The 20421-nt window shown below is 33.3% G+C and overlaps 2 protein-coding genes across 2 annotated transcripts; both read right to left on the bottom strand.

The window, feature by feature from the left end:
• Positions 1–1656: 1656 nt before the first annotated feature.
• LOC127078038 (probable inactive receptor kinase At2g26730) lies at positions 1657–4413 on the bottom strand. The gene is made up of 2 exons (XM_051018758.1): positions 2875–4413; positions 1657–2328 (listed from the first exon to the last, which is right to left on the bottom strand). The coding sequence occupies exons 1-2, from the start codon at positions 4190–4192 to the stop codon at positions 1805–1807; spliced, it is 1842 nt and encodes a 613-aa protein (XP_050874715.1). The 5' UTR covers positions 4193–4413; the 3' UTR covers positions 1657–1804.
• A 178-nt stretch (positions 4414–4591) lies between these two features.
• On the bottom strand, positions 4592–13618 carry LOC127078054 (peptidyl-prolyl cis-trans isomerase CYP57). The gene is made up of 10 exons (XM_051018759.1): positions 13303–13618; positions 12994–13172; positions 12762–12863; positions 12517–12623; positions 12273–12414; positions 11788–12010; positions 9412–9457; positions 8182–8380; positions 5440–5580; positions 4592–5162 (listed from the first exon to the last, which is right to left on the bottom strand). The coding sequence occupies exons 1-10, from the start codon at positions 13520–13522 to the stop codon at positions 5022–5024; spliced, it is 1500 nt and encodes a 499-aa protein (XP_050874716.1). The 5' UTR covers positions 13523–13618; the 3' UTR covers positions 4592–5021.
• Positions 13619–20421: the final 6803 nt, after the last annotated feature.

The raw sequence follows: 20421 nt of genomic DNA on the forward strand, positions 1-20421 counted from the left end.
ATGAGTGTTATCTCACTATAAACACAGAGAACATATAATGGTTAATCGTAATATAACCAATCTTGCACAAGTCTCATAGCCCAGACAACTGCATCACATCCTGAAACCACTACTCAGCAGGTTGTAGCAGATCTGTAATCTTTTGACCATGGTTGATGCATTTTAAAGCATCATGGTCTTGCAGAAAAATAGATAATCGCCAGAAACTTCAAATATTATAACATATGTGTTTAAAAGAATGTATACAATTGAATTTTACCTCTTTGTCCCACAAATGTCTGGAAACATGGCCCGGATATAGAGGCGGCAACGATAAATCAGACGAACCTCCTTCAAGCTTCTGGAGTGCCTCGGGTGCCCGGGGTGCCTCAACATGTACTGATGGGACTTTCGAGACATTAAGAGGTAAAATATGCCTATTATACGAAGACGAAAGCGGAGATGCATGAGCCCTAGAGATTGACGCATCTGCATCAACTAAACTAAAACCGAATGGTGCCTACGATGATTGAGCTTTTTCCCTCGAACCGATGCATGTTGCGCAACTTTATTGTGTCTCAATTTATCTTGGTTATCAGCCATAAGGTCTATAATTAAACCACACAAGCATTATACAGATGAAACACAATGAAATCAAATCAAATAACGCAGACATAAAAATTCCAGAAATGCATCTCTGAATCTGGAAACCAAAACGTTGAAAAAACCCAGAGATGTATTTCTGGATTGTTCTGCAACTCAGAAGAATGAAAATGGCAGAAATATCTTTGAATCAAACATCTAAAAAACGCATTGATCATTTAAACTACTTATTACACATTGCTTGGTTAAATAACATATTTAAACTACCTATTACATAACCTAATGCTCAATTTTTACAAATGTATATAAAAATAAAAAATGTATAGAAAAATCAAAAATTTACCAAATGTAAATTTGATGTTGAGCTCTTTGATCGATTGAATGTTGATGGTAAAAACTTGAATGTGAGTTAAATGAGTTTGAAAGTTTGAGAGTTGAGAAGTTTTAAGCGTTTGGAGACTTTGAGAGTTGAGAGATTTTAAGAATTTAGAGAAATAGAGTTTGAAAATTGTAAAGTAAGGAAAGAGAAGAGTGTCTGACATATTTTTTATTAAAAAAATATTTAGAGATGCATCTCCGTAAATTATATGAAAATACATTTTTTTTACGTTTTTTGACATAGCCTTAAAATCTGACTCAAAAGCATATTAAAATAGAATGCGTTCGAATATGCATTTTCTGATTTTATAAATAATTTTAATTTTTTACTAAGATGGATTACGATGAGAAAAACAATTTCCAAATTAGGTCACAAGGTGATAACACCCAATTAGATATTTAAGTTCAACGATTTAGAAACTTTTTAACATTGTAGAACTACAAAACAACAACAATATCTACCGGATGGCTAAAGTAGGTAAGGAATTTAATTCCCATATTGATATCCTTAACCTATCAAAAATTTTTTAACAACATTTAGAGTGCAAAAGCATAACATGTGACATTTTACCTATGTTATCATTCATACGCAACACCTATCTTCTAGTGAAATTTTAGATAAAAAGAAGAAAGAAAATAAAATATAAAAAATTAAAAACTATTAATAATGACTTACATCATACAAAAGACTTAATATTAGCCTTATTTATAGAGATACATAAAAACAAATAGTAAAATATTTAAAATTACAAAGTCATTTAAAAAAATAAAAATTAGCTTAAAATACTCAATAATCATAATAAAGATATGATACAATATTTTGTATTCTAACCATCCTAAACAATCAAACTTGGTAAATCAATGATTTTTCCTCTTCATCTTTGATGGTGTTAATCATAAGAGCCACTTGGTTCATGCTTGGCCTAGCCTCTAATGAAGTATTAACACATCTTATAGCCACTTGAAGCATATTAACCATCCTCTCTTCACTTGCATACTCTGCCAACAAACACCTATCAAACACTTCACCTGTCCATTCTTCTCTCACTACTGACTGAACCCAATCAGTCAAGTCAATACCATTATTCTTCACCAATTTTCCAGTTAGAAGTTCAAGAAGAATAACACCAAAACCATAAACATCTTCCTTGAATGCCAAAGTTGAACTTTGTTGATCATCCTTAGGCGTGGTGCCATATTCACTTATACATGGCTCCATGTTTTTGTTTATCAAAATGTTTGAGGATTTCATGTTTCCATGAATGATACCTTGTTGACCAAGCTCTTGATGCATGAAAGCTAATGCTTCTGCTATTGTTGATGCAATTCCAAGCCTGCTGCTCCAATCAAAGGTTTTTTTTGAAGTGCCTGAAAGCATATCTTGCTCTTTAGCTATACTCATATTAAACCAATAAAGAAAATGTAGCATATATAAAAATAAAAAATAAAAAATAAAAAAAATAAAAAAAATTAACCCCTAAGAGTTGGCCTGTTAGTGAAGGTTTGAGTCATGAAAGTGAGTTCCTCTCAAAGTCTCAGGTTCGAATCCTGCTAGATGCTAACAACTTTTCTGTTGGACCTCTCAAGGTCTCAGGTTTGAAGCCTTCTAGGCACTAACAACTCACGTTTTGTACCTCTCAAAGTCTCATATTCGAATCCTGCTAGGTTTTAACAACCTTTCCCTTGTTTTGGACCTCTCAAGGTCTCAGGTTCAAATTATGTTAGGTGCTAACAATCTTTGTGTTGGATCTCTCAAAATCAGGTTTGAATTTTGCTAGGTGTTAATAACCCTTGTGTTTGAATGTACTCTCGTTAGTGGACGGTGGGATTGATCCCTTTGGATTAGTCGGTTTCAAAGCCAGATATATAAGTAAAAAGTTAAAATAAAAAAAGATTTTAGTATATAAGATTTACCATGTAAAAGCTTGAACAAACTTCCATTATGCTGATATTCATAGACCAAAAGCTTCTCTTGTTTGTTACAATAGAAAGCAAGAGGTGGCAGAACATGAGAATGCTTTGCTTGATTCAACAGTTGCATTCTTTGCTTGAATTCATCACTAGAAATACTCCAATCCTTAATCCTTTTTACAACCACTACTATTCCATTTGTTAGCATCACTTTATAAAGACTTCCATTGTTTCCTCTCCCAATCATTTCAGCAGGTGCTCTCAGCAACTCCTCCAGTTTCAACTCATTCACCACTGGCTTTGAAAGAACAATAAGTGATTGTTGTGAGACCATTCCACATTCAGAGGACATTGAAAATCCTGATTTGCTTGCATCTTCTGCTTTGGATTCACTCGAAACATAGCTCGGTTTTTCGATATCATCGTTTGATGATGCTTTAACTTTCTTTCCCCTCTTCTTGCTTCTGCATATCTTCAAGAATACAAAAAGGATTATGATAACACCTAATGCAGCATAACCTGAATATATTAAAATCTGTTCTTTGGAAGGAGCTTTTGATTCTTCTTCTTCTGATGTTTTACTAACAGTACTACTCAGAGTCTGACTAGTACAATTTTTCTGTAGTGGATATCCACATAGTTCTGGATTACCAAGAAAACTGTCTGCAAAGAAATGACCTTGTACATCTGGAATTTGGCCACTGAAATTGTTAAAAGAGACATTGAAATGATCAAAATTGGGGAAATAAAAAGCCGGGATATTTCCGCCAAGGTTATTGTTTTGTGCTAGGAACATATTGAGGCCTGAGATTCTAGCCAGGTTTGGCAACGGCCCCGAAAACTTGTTGTTGGAAAGGTCTAATCTTTTCAAATTGTTTAACATGGCGAGCGAAGCAGGAAGGTTTCCAGCGAGGTGGTTTCCACTTACGTGAAGACGAGTGAGTTGTTTGCAGTTTCCGATCTCGGATGATATTCCGCCGCTAATGTTGTTGTCGTCAAGACTAAGAAAGGTGAGAGATGCAGCTAGAGGCTGCGCGTTACAAAGCAAGGCGACATCGAGAGTTCCAGACAAATTGAACCTGTAAAGATCCAACCTCTTTATAGACATTAGAGCATCACAGTATACACCATTCCAGTGATCCTTGCAGGGATCAGTGTCTGGTTTCCAATCCAAAGTAGGATTGTTATTCTGCTGGCCTTTGAGCTGTGACAGGAACTGTATTAATGTTGTCTTCACCACATCATTCTCACAACTAATCATGTGTAGGAGGAAAATGGGTGTCACCAAGAAGACCAACAAGATATTGGAGGTTATTTTCATTTTAGCAGAATATGGGTTTGATGCAATTTGTTTTTTTTTGTGACAGAAATGGAACTGGTCCAATTGGCTGATATTACAATGACAACTTGATTTATAATCCTAAAGCCGTCCTGCTAAAACTAATATTTGACAAATATAGGCCGGCAGATGGAACTAGTAATGTCATCACATTCTCGGTTTCATTCATTTGGCCAGCATTTTAACATCATGATTTAGACAATAGTTGGAAGACTTTTGAAAGCACAATTTTTATTGAAAATTAATCTGATTTTGTTTGTTTGATAATAACACCAGAAGGGTTGGATGAATCTATTCTCTTTTCAAAACAAAGGCTGCAAAAGTTCTGATTCATTTTGACAAACAAAAATCCGTTCTCTAAATAAATTCTTAAACTCAACATGTTTCCAAATACCACAATATTATTATATTAATACACAACATCGGTAGTAATATTAATACAAAACAACAAGTAGGTTTGTGAAAAGCTAAGCAATACATCTATGAACATTGCACCAAAACTATAACTATGTCAAACTACGTGCTTTCACAAGGGTGCGATAAGATCTTTGCCATTTAACTTCAACTAAAAGGTGAAGAGTTAGCAATAATGCAGCATAGATTAAAACAGGAACGGTAACCCTGCATTTCACATTAGTTTCCTTGCCTATCAAGCCCACCATTCTCTGTGCATCAAATTTTTCCTCAGTTTCTCTGAGGGAAAGTTTTTCTACTTAATATATAAGGCAATCCCATAGCTGAATGGATATTCTGGCCTTCCGAAATGAAAACCGGTCAGCTTTGTAAATTCACATAGTTGACACTTGCAAAATCAAGTAAGGGATTTTCCAGCCCATTCTCGTTCACGTCTCTTTTGTTTGGCTTGCATCTTATTGAACTTCTCTTTCCCCTTTTCCAAAAGAGGATCAAGCACAACATAATCATTTGGATCCTCGGTGCGAGCCATGCGGTCCTGCATATATGCAAAGAAAAGTTTAAGACAGTAGAAAAGGAATAACTGTGTGTTTGATCCGTAAAGACAACTCCATGCAAAATGCAAAAGGGACTCATGTTGCTTTGCTATCATAGAAAAGAGCTAAAATGGTGGTTAGAGCTCAATAACAAATAACACATGAGCCCACGGATTTTAACAATATTCTGCATTTAAAACTCAAGATATGTAAGCCACTCGGATGTTGATGGAAAATGAAATGATTTCATATCATGAAATATGGAAAGAGGAAACTAACCTTGCCAGCTGCGGGGGAAAATTTTAAGCTAACACTTCTCCAGTCAGATAATTCCTCACCGCTAGCATGTTTAGATTCAACAGTTGTGGGTGTCTCTTTTGCTAATTTAGTGGTTTTAAATTTTTCAAGTTTTGCCAGAACCTGAGGATAAAGATACAAAAAGTTACGAAAGAATAATGATTGAAAGTACCCATATGTCCAAAAAAAGCCCACAAATGATTATAAACTATAAACCTCAAACAATGCATAAACACCATATAGGAACGACTTCAGGTTTATACTCATTGCTACTATTCCCACCCTACTGGTCTCCTTTGACAGAACAAAATTTTAAAAGAACACCACTTCCAAATAGTTAGCTGATTGTAATAACAATTAGTGATTATTCTTTCGCCATATTCTTTCGCCTTATCATAATCCAAGCTGATATAGAAAAGATTAGTTTGGAAGTTAAATTATCTCAACATACAACAACAACAACCAAGTTGTATCCCATTAAGTGGGATCGGCTGTATGGATCAACTTTCGCCATATTCTATTCAATACCATATTTCTATCCAAATCGTTAATCTCTAGATCTTTCTTAATAACTTCTATTGAAATTTTTCTAGGTCTCCCTCTCCCTCTAGTTGTTTGACTTTTCTCCATCTAATCTACTCTCCTAACCACAGAATCTACGAGTCTTCTCTTTATAAATCCAAACCACCTAAGTCTATTTTCCACCATCTTTTCTAAACCCCAACATTCTCTAATATTATCATTTCTAATCCAATCATGTCTAATATTCTTACCACACATCTAACGCAACATCCTCATCTCTGTTACACTTACTTTATTCTCGTGTTAATTCTTAACCGTCCAACATTCTATCCCGTACAACATCGCAGGTTTCACCGCAACCCGAAAAAAAAATCCTTCAGCTTCTTGGACGGTAATTTTGCATTGCATAAAACCTCTGAACCCTCCTCCATTTCAGTCATCCAATTTGAATTTGATGGATTACATCCCCTTCTATTTCTCCATCATTTTGTATTACAGACCCAAAATATTTAAACCGCATGACTTGAGGAATTATATGATCTCAAACTTTCACCTATAGGTTAGAAATGCTTCTCCTTTTGTTGAATTTACATTCCATATACTCCATCTTATTTCTTCTTAGGCGAAAACCATGCGTTTCTAAAGTTCATTTACATCCTCTCATTTAAATCCTCCTTCGATTCTCCAAGTAGGACTATATGATCTACAAAAAGCATGAACCTCGATGCTAATTTTTGGATGTGTTTCGTAGATACATCTAAAATTAAAGTGCAAATGTAGGGACTTAAGGTTAAACCTTGATACAAACCTATTGTAATGAGGAAATCGTCTGTCTCTCCACCTTGTGTCTGCACACTAGTCGATACCTCTACATACATATCTTGAATAGCTCAAATATATGCAATCCTGACCCCTTTTTTTACTAGGGCTTTACACAAAAATTCTCTAGGCACTTTGTCATACGCCTTCTCCAAGTCAATAAAAATTAAGTGCAAGTCTTTTTTATCCATCTGATGCTACTCCATCACATGTCGTAGTAGATAGATCGCTTTCATAGTCGACTTCTCAGTCACAAAACCAAATCGATTCTCAATGATTTGAGTCTTTTTTCTTAGTCTTCATTCAAGCACTCTTTCCCATAACATTTTGGTATGACTCATAAGCTCAATCCCCCTATAATTTACACAATTTTGTATATCCCCCTTATTCTTACAAATTGGAACTAAAGCGATTCTTCTCCATTCATCCGGCATTTTCTTTGACCTCATAATTTCATTAAAGAGTTTGGTGAGCCACCCAATACCTCTATCTTCAAGAATTTGTCACACTTCAATAGGTATGTTGTCTGACCCAACCGCTTTATTGTTACTCATCATTTTCAATGCCTATTTTACCTCTTGTTTCTGAATCTGACGGTAGTAATTAAAATTTTGATCCTCTTCTTTAATGTCGAACCTGCTAGAATCTTGTGAGATATCATATCCTTCATTAAATAGATTGTAAAAATAGTCTTCCACCTATCCTATATATTTATTTTCTTATCCAAGACTTTGTCTTCTTCATCTTTAACACACTTCACTTGATTCAAATTTCTTGTCTTTCTTTCTCTTTCCTTAAAAAGCCTATATATAGATTTTTCTTCCTCCTTAGTTCCTAAATTAGTTGGGCAGCAGATATATAAGATTGGCCTAATAGATTAGTATTCATTCTTTCTTTCCTTTTATTATTTCCTCTTATTTCTTGATATACTTTCAAATTTATTACAATAGTCTATAGGCTGACTGATTTGATCCCAAAATTCAGGAACGTGGATATCTTTTCTCTTGTATATATACTTGTACCATTCTTAACAAGACAAGAAATGTTCAGATTCAATTCAAGCCAAGCCAGTAAACACACAACAATTATGTCGCTGGCACGCAATAGTATGCCCTCTCAAAAATGGGAAATGCCATGGAACATTGATTTGGCATATCAACATAAGTACAACTAGCTCAGTCATTTCTTTTTTTTAATCAACAAATTTAAACCCAGCTGCTCTTCCATACCATATCAGATTATCAGTCTAGTTATTATGCCCTGTTGATCATATGTCTACATAGTCAAGAACATTCTAGCACTTCAGATGGCAGAAAGGAAACGGCGGGAATAAGAAAACAGAGAGCAAAAAGTATAAATAAATAAATAAAAATCACAACATACTTCATCTTCACGCCCTTGAAGTCTGCGTTTCTTCTGCTTCTGCAAATGTCGTCCTCTCTCGGCTTCATTCAAAAGCTGCATATCTGTATCTGCATTAGCCATTCGTTCAGCTCTTGCTTCGGATCCTATTCCCTTCTTCTTCATGGACAATTTTTCCACTCTTGGTTGATCCTCCTCATCGGCACTTACAGAATTGGACCTGGCAAGAAGTTATTCAACCATTTACCAAATCGGTCAGAAACAAGTAATATAATAGTAAGACTCCTGAACAAGTTCACATATGTAGGACATCCAATAGATATCATAAACTCCATAGTTGGAAATTATTATACAACTGTTATATCTATATTCTATAAGCAAACTTCATAGGTGGTAGGTAAGCCAAACTAGAAGCCATTTTGAAAAAGTTCAATTTGCAAATAATGTTTCTCTAAATAAATAATGCTAGATAGTGGCAACTTTTAAGTGCCAGACTAGAATAGGGACCACCAGACTGAAGTGGATTTCTAAGGTTATGCACCAAGAATTGGAAATCTCCAACAATTTTTAAGGAGAAAAATCAATTGTCAGAGATTTAATATGCAAAAAAACATCTGACATTTATTAAAAAAATCTTCACATATTCTGTAAATTTTAGAGAATTGTTAGATAAGTCACAGTTTATATTTTGCATAGCTTGTACTTTAGGTATTTAAGGCATGTCCTAGAATTGTAACTGCCCTAACAGAATGCATAATGTTGTCAGCTAGTTGTAACTGCTCTAACAGAATTGGCTGATGTGGCATAGTCTATAAATAGATGCTTCTGCGTCAACACAGACCACAATGTACAATTCTATCTCTCAATCAATAGAACTTTGATATTTTTCTCAGTTTAGTTTCACTTTGATAAGAATGAACTACAGGACCATTTTAATCTTTAGGAATTATTATACTTGAATAAGATTAAGCACATGCGAAGTTCCCTGTTTGAACTTGATGTGACATCCATCCAAGTAAAGCCATCTAAAAGCTGCTTCAACCTTTGAGTCCTATATGACCATTGACCACAAGTTCAACTAGTTCTGTTCCCCACCATGCCCATCGGGAAATAAAGAGCTAATCATACAATTTAAAAGCTAAAGTTTGTTTAACGCCATATCTTAAACCATCAGCATTCAAATGTTGATACATTGACACTTTTGTGGCAACTGCTAACAGATATTCATGTTCTAAATGTTGAAACTATTACCTAGCTCTTGACACAGAATGTTTCTCTGGACTGGACCTCGACCTTCCTGCATATGAAAATAATAAGATGCTGAGCTTCATGATACAACAATGTTTTTGAATAAGAAAAAAAAATAAGAATGAGATATTATTATATGTTGAAAGATGCTAGTTACAACTGGGAAGCTTGATGATTACAGCATTCACAATATTCACATTCCACACCAATTAGAGATAAAGGCAAAAAGGTTTAGACAATCTGCACCCCTCAAGCTGCATATTGGGTTTGAATTAGACCTAGTCAAGTTTGCTGTCAAACAACCACTCAGTAACTCAGTTTATAGCTCAAATTCCTCTGTTAATTCTGTTCCTACTTCTATCTTTCCATACGTACAGAATTCACATTAACATATAAATAACAAATGTTACAACACATAGTTCCACTTTATTGTACATGTGGCACAGTAGACATGGAAACCCCAACACTACTGTACTTTTTGATGTATTGAAGTGAAGCAATATAATACCTCAGTTTCCAATATGAAAGAAGTGGATTTTGTGTAAAATGTTGTATGGGAAAGTCCCATTGAATCCCTCTTCTACTATTTATTCAAAGGCAATTAATGTTGGGTGAACTATGGGGATTAGTCTAATAGTGGCCCAAAGGGCCTAAGCTGGTGGGGATACCCTAATGGAGGCTAAAGGCACTAACTATGGCTGATTAGAAAAAAATTAAACTAAACCGTTAAGTGTTTAATATTATCCTATCAAATCATAATCATCAATCATATCAAACTATATTCATTATTCAAAGTGTTTATTCTGTCTTTCCCTCTTTATCTGAAACACTATAACTTCAACACACAAATTAAGAGCAAGACAGACTTATGTTGTATATTTAGATGAGTAGCTGGGCTTATTGGGCCTGCAGTTGGAGGTAAACAGTTGAAGGTAAACAAGTAAAGAAAAGGAGTGAAAACAGTGGGATAAAAATTGGAAGGAGAGGAAGTTAGAAGGAGGTATAACAGAAACACAGGTGGCAACTGATAAGTGGAGTGGTGGAAAAAACTATATCTAATGGAGAGGTGGGGACCAACAGTTGTAGGAAGGAACTGGGCTGAGCGGAGACCTGTTCTCTCTAAGAATTCACTTTCTTTTGTTGGATCATGCTTTTCCATATTGTAAGAAAGGCATTCATCCCTGGATTTCAGTGAATTGCAATACAGTTACTTTCATATTCTTTTTGTATACTTTGTTCTACCAGATTTATAAATTAAAATGCTTACCTAATCTCATTAATAGTAAGCATTAATTCATTACCACTACGATAACTATATTTAAAGCAACATGGTTTATGTGACACTTTCATTTGCTTTTGCAACTTCAAAATGAAGTGAACATTCTCCTAGAGTGTTGATAAACCAAAAAGGAATTTTATAGTTCATAGTAAACATAAAGACATAATATACCGTAAAAATTGTCAGTATTTCAATTAATTGTTCATGTAGTAAAATTAGCATCTTCTAACTATTCTCTCATTTGTTAAGACTACCATTTTATGTAGTTGAAATATAAATATTCCCTTTGACAGGTGCCAAATGTCATTTTTACGACTTAATTCTACTTAACATTGTGCTTTCACAATTTCCTAATTCTATTTTCAGAATGTTCACAATTACTATTACTACATGCAGGTGAGGCAAACATTATCAAAAGAGGGAGAATTATGATTCAATAAAGTTGACATTTTGAAAGTAATGGGTTAAAGAATAGATATAAGATGAATTACTACTGTATTGACGAGAATTGGTAATGGAAAAACAAAGAAAATCTGGAACAATATATCAAGCAACCCTAGCCAAAATGACTCCCTTACTTGAGAATATTATCAGTAATCCATCTCTCTCCTATAACAGAACCCACTCATCATAACTCTCATACCACCCCTTATTATCTCTATCGCTATCTCATGTAACAGAATTCATCATACCTCCCCTTATTCCTAATAATAACCAACTCTCCCACTACTGTCATTTCCCTCCTTTCCATGCCAGCTCAGCCTCCTCATTCTTCTTAAGATGCTTCCTATAGTAACCATATAGTGAGCCTGGCCACATTACTTGGTGGCAGCTGGCCCAACTCCTTCATGGTTCCTATCACTAATCACCTTAATTTATTTAAAATTTACACCTATTACATAGGAAGTGACCCAAACAAATTGGCAATATATTAATCTTCTATTGGAATGTCAAGTAAATAAACATGGAAATCTGAAAGCTACTTTAACAACACGGTGTATAAGTTACATGAAAATTCCACAGTAGAACCAAACACTTTCTAAATCAGAGGTAGAGATTTTATAAGCTAAAATGTACAATATGGAAGGTAAATGAGGTACCATTTTGCATCTTTGGTTTAGGTGGGAGATCATCCAGTTCCTTCCGCTTTTTGAGTATTTGCATGCGCATTCTTGAATCAAAATCTGCTTCATCGTCATCACTGGAATCAACATGAGACAATTTATCAGCTCCTGAATCTTTCCGATGCTCTTCTTTTTTTGAAATAAGTGCATCCCTTACAGATAACTGCAGATCCCTTTTTAGTTTACTGTCAGATGAACTCTGCAAAATTAATAAACGAAAGCTTATATGTGTGGCCATTTGATGTAACATTTATGCTATTAGGTTTTTATTTAAGTATATGAACTTTCAGAGGGGAATTATAAAATAACTGTAAGACAATCTAACTCTGGGAGCTGTAAGCCTAAAACAGCTTCCAAAAATCTCTAAATTATAAATAGATGGAATAATACAAATTGTAATTATCAGCTACAAGGTGTCAATCAAGAATGTTGTACGAGAACTAGATGAAAGGCTTTATTACCAATTCATTATTAGCATTTTCATCCTTTAGAAGACGAGGATCGTTCAAGACATCATGACTGCTCACAATCTTTTTCTTCACCAATGTCAATTCTTTTTCCTCTTCTTCAGTTTCTTCCCCAAATGAAAGCAAGTTCAAATTTCTGCAATTAAATTTGCAACAAAAAAATAATAAAAATAAGCAACCTATTGCATTCCATTGAGTTCTAAGAAGACAGTTATCATAGGGAGAAAGGAGGTCTCACTTTACACCTTTCCTCTTTGCATCTTTACCATCTGTATCACGTGTAGCTTTAGTCTCAGGTTTCTGAAGTGTTCTTGGAACAATGTCTTCAAATGGGTTCCACAACACCTAAACAACCAAGTGGTTTAAAAATACACTAAGAATGTTATTTAATCTCCCTTCAAATGGATTCCTCAATACCTAGAACAACCTCTTCAATTAATTCATTCAATGATAATCAATCAAAATCACAAATCCACAACATACCTCAACAGATAATATCTTTGGCGCTGGATCTAAAGGCCGGTCACTCTTATCAGTCTCAACTTCACCAAGTCTCAACAGATTATACATTGTATCTCCTGTCACCTAAAGACAAATAACAGCTAGAACAATCAATTCATTGTGTGCATACTACCACTACTACTACTCATCCTCAATGACTAAAATAATAATGAGAATAATTTGGCTACATAAGCATTGCAATTGCATCATTTACCTTTCCGAAAATGGTATGCTTTCTATCAAGCCAATCACACCGGTCAAGAGTAATGAAAAACTGACTCCCATTAGAATTAGGGGTTCCAGAATTAGCCATTGCCACCAAACCTCTATGCTTGAATTTAATACGCGAATGAAACTCATCAGCAAAAACATCTCCATAAATACTTTCACCTCCTACAACAATCAAACAATTCCTTTCCTTTTCATTCCATATTAAATATCCAAAAAAAACTAAAACCCTAAACAATCAATCAGAAAAAAAATTGAGAAACAAAACAACGGCTACTGAATTTCAATTAAGTACCGGTGCCAGTTCCAGTGGGGTCGCCACACTGAACGAGGAAGTCTTTGATGACACGGTGGAAGATGGTGTTGTCGTAATAACCTTCGAGGCAGAGTTGAACGAAGTTCCTTACGGCTTTGGGAGCTTCTTTAGGCCATAGCTCGATATCGATAGGGCCGCGCGTTGTGTTCACGACCACTTTTCCCTTTGTCGGCGGTTCCAACACGTACACCGTCGACATCTTCTTCTTCTATTGCGATCGCTCCACCGGAGTAACCACAGGTTTTGATTCGGTAGGTTTGTATATGTGGATTATTTCAATTTTACGGGACCCAAAAAGAGAAAAAGAAAAAAAGAAAAATCAAATTTACATTCCGACTGGGATTTGTCACAGTCAAGCTTTCTGGCCGTCTGATCCTGATCAGAGGAGGATAAGACGATTCTGATTTAAGATTAATATTTTTTAATTATTATATAAAAAAAAATTAATTGAGATACACCGACGGTATAAATAGATGTTGGTGATGAATCGACGGTGTAAAACTTTTTACACCGACGGTTTATAATAATTAATCTCATATAAAAAATAATGTTAATTTTTTATATCATATGATTAAGATCCAATCAACTATCAATAAATAAAAGTTACCCGATGTCATTATTAATCAAATCAAAACTATTTAAAAGATTAATTTCATCTTGTAAATTGTCATTTTAGTTTCATTAAATCATTCTTATCTTTAATTATATTGGTAATATATTTTTCAAATATCTAAGAGTTACATATTAATTTTATATATTTTCAATTTTTCTCCTACATGATTCTTTAGGTAGACTCTCTCCATTTCATTGTTGCATATTCATTTACACAACAATGGTTAGATTTTCATATTCTCCAAAATGTAAATTCTTTCGAATTCCTTTCTTCCTCTCCATCAATTGTTTGGATCTGATTTACCAAAGTGATTTTGTCATTGTGTTCTATCTTGATACATTAATTTCTTTTTTTTTGTTCATTTGAATCGGTTGATGTAAACGCAAGTTTTATATTTCATTGTTATGTTATTGTTGTTCTTCATGATCGATAACTTTGCACGTCCATTCTTCTGTTTTTTTTATTTGCCCTTTCTAAAGTTTTGATTTTATTGAAACTCATTTTCAATTTGGTAAATTCGAAACCCTTTATTTTAGATCCAATTTTAAGCATAACCCACAAATTAATTTCATTAATTTAATGAATTTGATGAATGAATAATCGGATGAACCTTGTGGCGTAATGAATTAGGTTTTTTTTATGATTTTGTTGTTGATAGGATCTTTCTACTGTTGGTGTGTATATAACTTTTTTGGCATTGAAAACTGACCCTCTTAAGACAATAGTTGATTTGATACTTCAACAAGCTAAGGATCATATTTCATTAGTGAGTGCTTATGCTAATGAAATATGGTTTGATTATTCATCTCTCCACACCCACGGTTAGTTTTACTTGATTATTTTTTGTATTTTGATTTCCACTCATTATCGCTTCCTCTAAAAAAACATTTACTTTGCAGTTTCCTCAATTTTCTTATCTATGCAATTACTACCACCAATTTATTTTTGCAGATATATAGTTTTTATAGGAAGGTCAGAGTAATTTGCAAAAACTTATCTCAAAGAAATTATAGTGGAATACATCTTGTTCTCATTCTATTTTTTTTATTATTGAAGTTAGGTATATCTTTTATTGAATTTCAATTTTTCAATTCTTACTTTCTCATGATAGAAGTCCTTCCAAAGGGTTGGATCTCTTTATCAAAATGTGTATTTTCATATTAGACTTGAGAACTTCTTTTTATTCCAAATTAGGATTAGATTAATGTTTATAGATATTCATTTAAGATTTTTATATTTGTTTTATTATCCAAAATGGTGATGTTTGATTTAAAAATATGCAGATATGAAGTCGGTGTTATTATGCAACGATTCATATATTCTATAAAAAAAGATAGAGGAGTTAGAGGATTTTGTATATGCTTTTAATTATTTCCTTTTTACCTTCTAATAAATTTTTTAATCATGTGAACGATCACAAGTAGATATATTTTCACTTTTTTCATTAACAACCTTTTGAGAATTTCTATGTGATGGTTTTATTTTATTTTTCAAAATCCAGAATAAGAAAAAAAGTACATATAAAAGAAGAAAAACTAAGAAAACTTGATTCTTAGTGTATTGTGCTAGGAAAACGGAAAGAATAAGTCTTGAGCACGTCGACAACCAAAGTACATTGAAGAGGTAAGTAAATGTTTTTACTTATGAATACATTCATAGTCATTCTTCCTTAGTTCTGGTAATCTCAATTTATATAATTTCTCTTCAAAGTTCTCTTTAATATAAGTTTTAATAATAATTCATTTTAAACAAAAATGCTAATTGATGATTCAAGAAAAATGTTTGGTAGATTGTTACACAAATTATAAAGTACTCTAACATGTGTGTTTATTGCCTTGGTAAGGAAATAAGAATATGTATTTGACATCTATGATGCAAGCAGCATAGATAGAACAAAGGTGTGAGATTTTACTTCAACACTGTATTTCATTCACACAAATTGATATTAAGCTAATATATTAATATACATGACATTAACATGCTTTTATAAAGGTTTTTCTTATCATTAACAATAATAGGGTGTATAATTCTCAAATTACAATATTTTGCAAAATAAGTAGTAAAAATTTGAAGAAAAAAATTGAAGCCAATATGAATATTGTATTCATACTATTTATACAAACTATCATTATATTTTAAATTTATTTCGACAACCACCCCAATTTTTTTCTCAGGCTTCATCACTGCTTACGAGGGCAATACTTGATGTTAGTTCTCATATTTTTATCTTCCTCTTTAATATAACATATGTCATGACGCATATCATATTATCATAAGTTATCCAATACATTATCAACTAATTTGGTGAGTTGTGTGCTTCTCTTCATGTAGCTAAGCAACCCAAAATGTGTTGTTGTTGCAAGGACTTTCAATTCCCATACATGCAATCTTGCTTAATTTGAGGCTTAATCATTTGTAAAGTGCAACAAAGATGAAATGGAAATTGAACACAAGCACCTATAGATCTTGATTTAATTATTATCTTATAAAGAGACTCTTTTAATGTATGACAGAAAGTAATACAACAACTATGAGGTATACTTTTCATAATGATGATAGGTGTTCAAGAAACTCTCTCAAATAGCCTTGCATCCAAAACCAGCCCTGCATTAGATCTAGAGGTATTAGGGTCCTTTATAGATGGTTTTCTAATACCCTTTATATGGATTTCAACCTCATTTGTCCCATGTGTAACATGAACCATGTCTTTAGGATGATGACATGCATGAGTCATGGCATGGATACTTTTGTACCTTCCACACATTCATTGCTCGATCATCATAAAAGACTATTCCAACTCCATAAACAAATCTTGATCACTCTCGATGAATTTTTGCATTACACTTTTCTGCTCTTTACTACAGAGGTGTAATATCTTAAGGCGATACAAAAAAACAAGAAACATATTTTCCCCTCTCTGCCATCTAGGCAACAATGTAACTCCCAAACTGGGAAATGCAAGTCCTCTTATTTGAATACGAGTCATAGAAAATAAAAGTTTGTGTATATTATATCTATGATATGTGTGGTGTTTGGTTGAGGAATTTTAACAAATAGATTGTGGACATCTGTAAAAGAGAATTTCGTTGTGGTTATGTTGTTGACTTGTGCCACTAAAATATTGCTAAAAGTAGAAATAATGAGGAACACAAGAGTAGTGAGACAAGGTGATGTTTACCTCTCCCAAGAGTACAAGTTTCTTATATATTTTTCTATGTGTTGTGTTTGGTTTGGTTTTTATGGTGTGGTAGATGAATGTGATTAATGTCTTTTTTGTTTTAGTTGGTAGATTGGTTTAGAAGTCAATGAAGTTGAGACATGTAGTTTTCAATTTGATAGATTTTTGTGGGGTTGGTAATGTGTGATGGACATGATAAGGTAGAGATTTGATGGGAGATGGTTTTGGTTGGTGAACCTACAATCAAACTTTTTATATATGTCAGCTTTTTTGTTTTAGCAAATATAACAAATATTATAATATTTAGTTTTTTATATAAAAAAAATATTGCAACTATTTTTTTAGTCATTGTTATTTGTTTTAATTTTGTAAAATACTATTCTTTTGTGTGAACTTATGAAGTGAATCATCTAGTCGATGATATAACCTTCACGTCAATGGTCAATTTTCTTGTGTGGTTTTTTAATCTTCTTGTCTTCTTTCCATGTGCTCATTCTCTAAGTAAGGGATTGTAAACTAATATGTAGTGTTTGTAGATAGTGAATAAGTGAATTTATCAAGTGGTCATACTTAGAGTGAACATTATATTTATCAAGTGAATAGACTCGTATGTGTTATGTGCAATTGGTATTTCCACTCCAATGATAGTTGAAATCATTAATGTGTAACACGACTTTTTTTATCATCACTAATATTGAGATAAGTGGTGGCACATATTTAACTTGAAGATGTTCCACTGGGTCTAGAAGAGTAGAATCACAAAAATATTTATAGATGTTCCTCGTACAAAAAAGACACGTTGCTTAATAGTGGCACAATACCGACTCATCTAAAGTGTGACCGTGAATTATTTTATAAAACTTTAAATTACCTATATAATATTGAGTAAGTGTGAGGTATTTGTTTGCTTTGATCTTGTTTTATGCTTATGTTGTTTCTATAATCAATAGGGATAGAAAACGAACCCGACCCGTCGGGCATGCTCGTTTTGTCTGCACTTTTTTGTAAGGCGGGCCAAGGGTTTAAGCATGCACCCTCTAATGTGTCTTCCCTCATCACGTCCCATTTTTTTGTGTGAATTTTTATGGATGCAAACATTAATAATTTATTTTTTTTGCATTTTTAGGTTTAAAAGATGTTGTGCTCATAGGCCCTCCCAATCTCGCCCTCACTTTTTACGTGGCGAGCCAAGTTTTGGGTATGCACTCTCAATCATTCACGTCCTGCTTTACCCTTTTTTTGCGGGATTTTGCAAGACAGGCCTAAACAGGTCACACATGCCCGCTTGCCACCCCTAATCATTAATATATTTTCATACTTTTACATAAACAATATACTAGTACTCAAAATTTCAAGCATTCAATAATATTATTATCACATTTCAATATTTCTTACATATTACCTTTGAATCTTATCTCATGCATAATAAATTAGTCATACAAATATTAAAGTATCGGTAACGAGAACAATACATAACATCAATTGATCAAAGAAATTGAGATAAAAGAAAAGTATAGTTCTGATAAATAAATAAACTTTTTAAGTTTAGTATTTTTTTCCCCAACATATGTACTTAAAACCATAAATCTTTGAATCTATATCAACAGTGAAAATGGGATTTGTAAAAAAAAACTTACTCCAAATCTTTAATTAAACAAGGAAAAAATAATAAAGGAGGGCACACCTAGTTGATAAATATTGGAGTAGTAAAGTTAGGATTCATCTACCTGATGGGTCATCATGAGGGGGGAAGCATTCACATTGGGTCAAATACCCACCCAAACAAGTGAGAGAGACACCATATATTCACCCAAAACTTTAAGGTGATAGGTGTATGAGTCCTCTTACTTATAAAGTGCTCAACCTCAACTTTTCTAAACAATATGGAACTTAGAAATCACACTTATTTCTCAATAAAACTCACACTTGTTTTACAATAATCTCCCCCTCAAGTATGAGTTCATCCATTATGCTCCCCCTCAAGCGGAAGTTCTTTCATCCGCATACTTGTATCGTCGTTGAAAGACACCATTATCTCGTCATGGGCACTTCAACGGGACACGTTGCTTGACCACCATATTAGAAAGACTTTCGACATAAGGAAACGGCCCCTTACTCAAATCGGGCTCTGATACAACTGATGGATCATTATGAAGGGGAAGCATAGACATTGGGTCAAACACTTACCTAAAGGTCAATGACTCGCTCAAACAAGTGATTGAGATACCATATATTCACCCAAAACCTTAAGGTGATGGGTGTATGGGTCCTCTTACTTATAAAGTGCTCAACCTCCAGTTTTTTAAGCAATGTGGGACATATAACTCACATTTGTTTTTCAACGCAACTCACACTTGTTTCCCAATACTACCTAACTAGAGGACAAAAACTATGTACGGCAAATGTGGATAGGATTACATATGTTATATATGCTTATGATGTTGATTTATCATCATATATGCAAGAGATAATGTGTGTTAAAGAGTAATTTGAAGTAACACGATCATACTTACAAGTTCCTTTTTCAACAATTTAATTAATCAAAATCTTGCATTAGACAGGGAAAACAATTATTATCAAACTTTTTAAAATGAAATCATTCAAATTCAGAGAAATATTAGTCCCATGCCTAATAAAAAGATAAAAACACCCAAATTTGGTAAATCTTCACCAAATCTATAATCTCTTTCTTTATCTCGTTAGCCTCATGTCCAAGGTTTGGTCCTTTATCTGGCACTTGATTTAGACTTTTAAAAACACCCATGTTTGATTGGACAATGTTTTGTTACAGATCCCTCACTCTTTTGAATTTCATAGCTTCTTTAAATTCATCACACACATTCATTAAAACTCGTATTCCTTAAGGAGTTTATTCGTGTCAAAATATTTCTTGCACTTCTCTATATATGATACATTTGTTGGTGTAAGCCCTAGAGGTCAATAATTTTATTAGAAATTGATACTTATATCGAATTATTTATTAATAATAAAAGACATTTTTTGTTATGTTTGTTTTTCAAAAATAATAAAATCCTTATAAAAGTTTGTTCATTTAACGAAACATTAATTGTGAAGTAATCATGAGATCACATTAAACATAAGGACATTATTCTTAAAGTACTCATAGTCGAATTTTATTGTAAAGTGGGATAATATTAAAGCATTAAGACTATTATGTGGATAGGTTGATAATCATATCTCATAGATAAATAGTTATCAAGTCTTCACATAGATATGAATATTATGAGTAATATTTTTACTTGATTGATCCATGATGAGAATACTACATAGAATATTATGAAAGTGT

Source organism: Lathyrus oleraceus, chromosome 1, assembly GCF_024323335.1.
Source record: "Lathyrus oleraceus cultivar Zhongwan6 chromosome 1, CAAS_Psat_ZW6_1.0, whole genome shotgun sequence".
Lineage (NCBI taxonomy): Eukaryota > Viridiplantae > Streptophyta > Magnoliopsida > Fabales > Fabaceae > Lathyrus > Lathyrus oleraceus.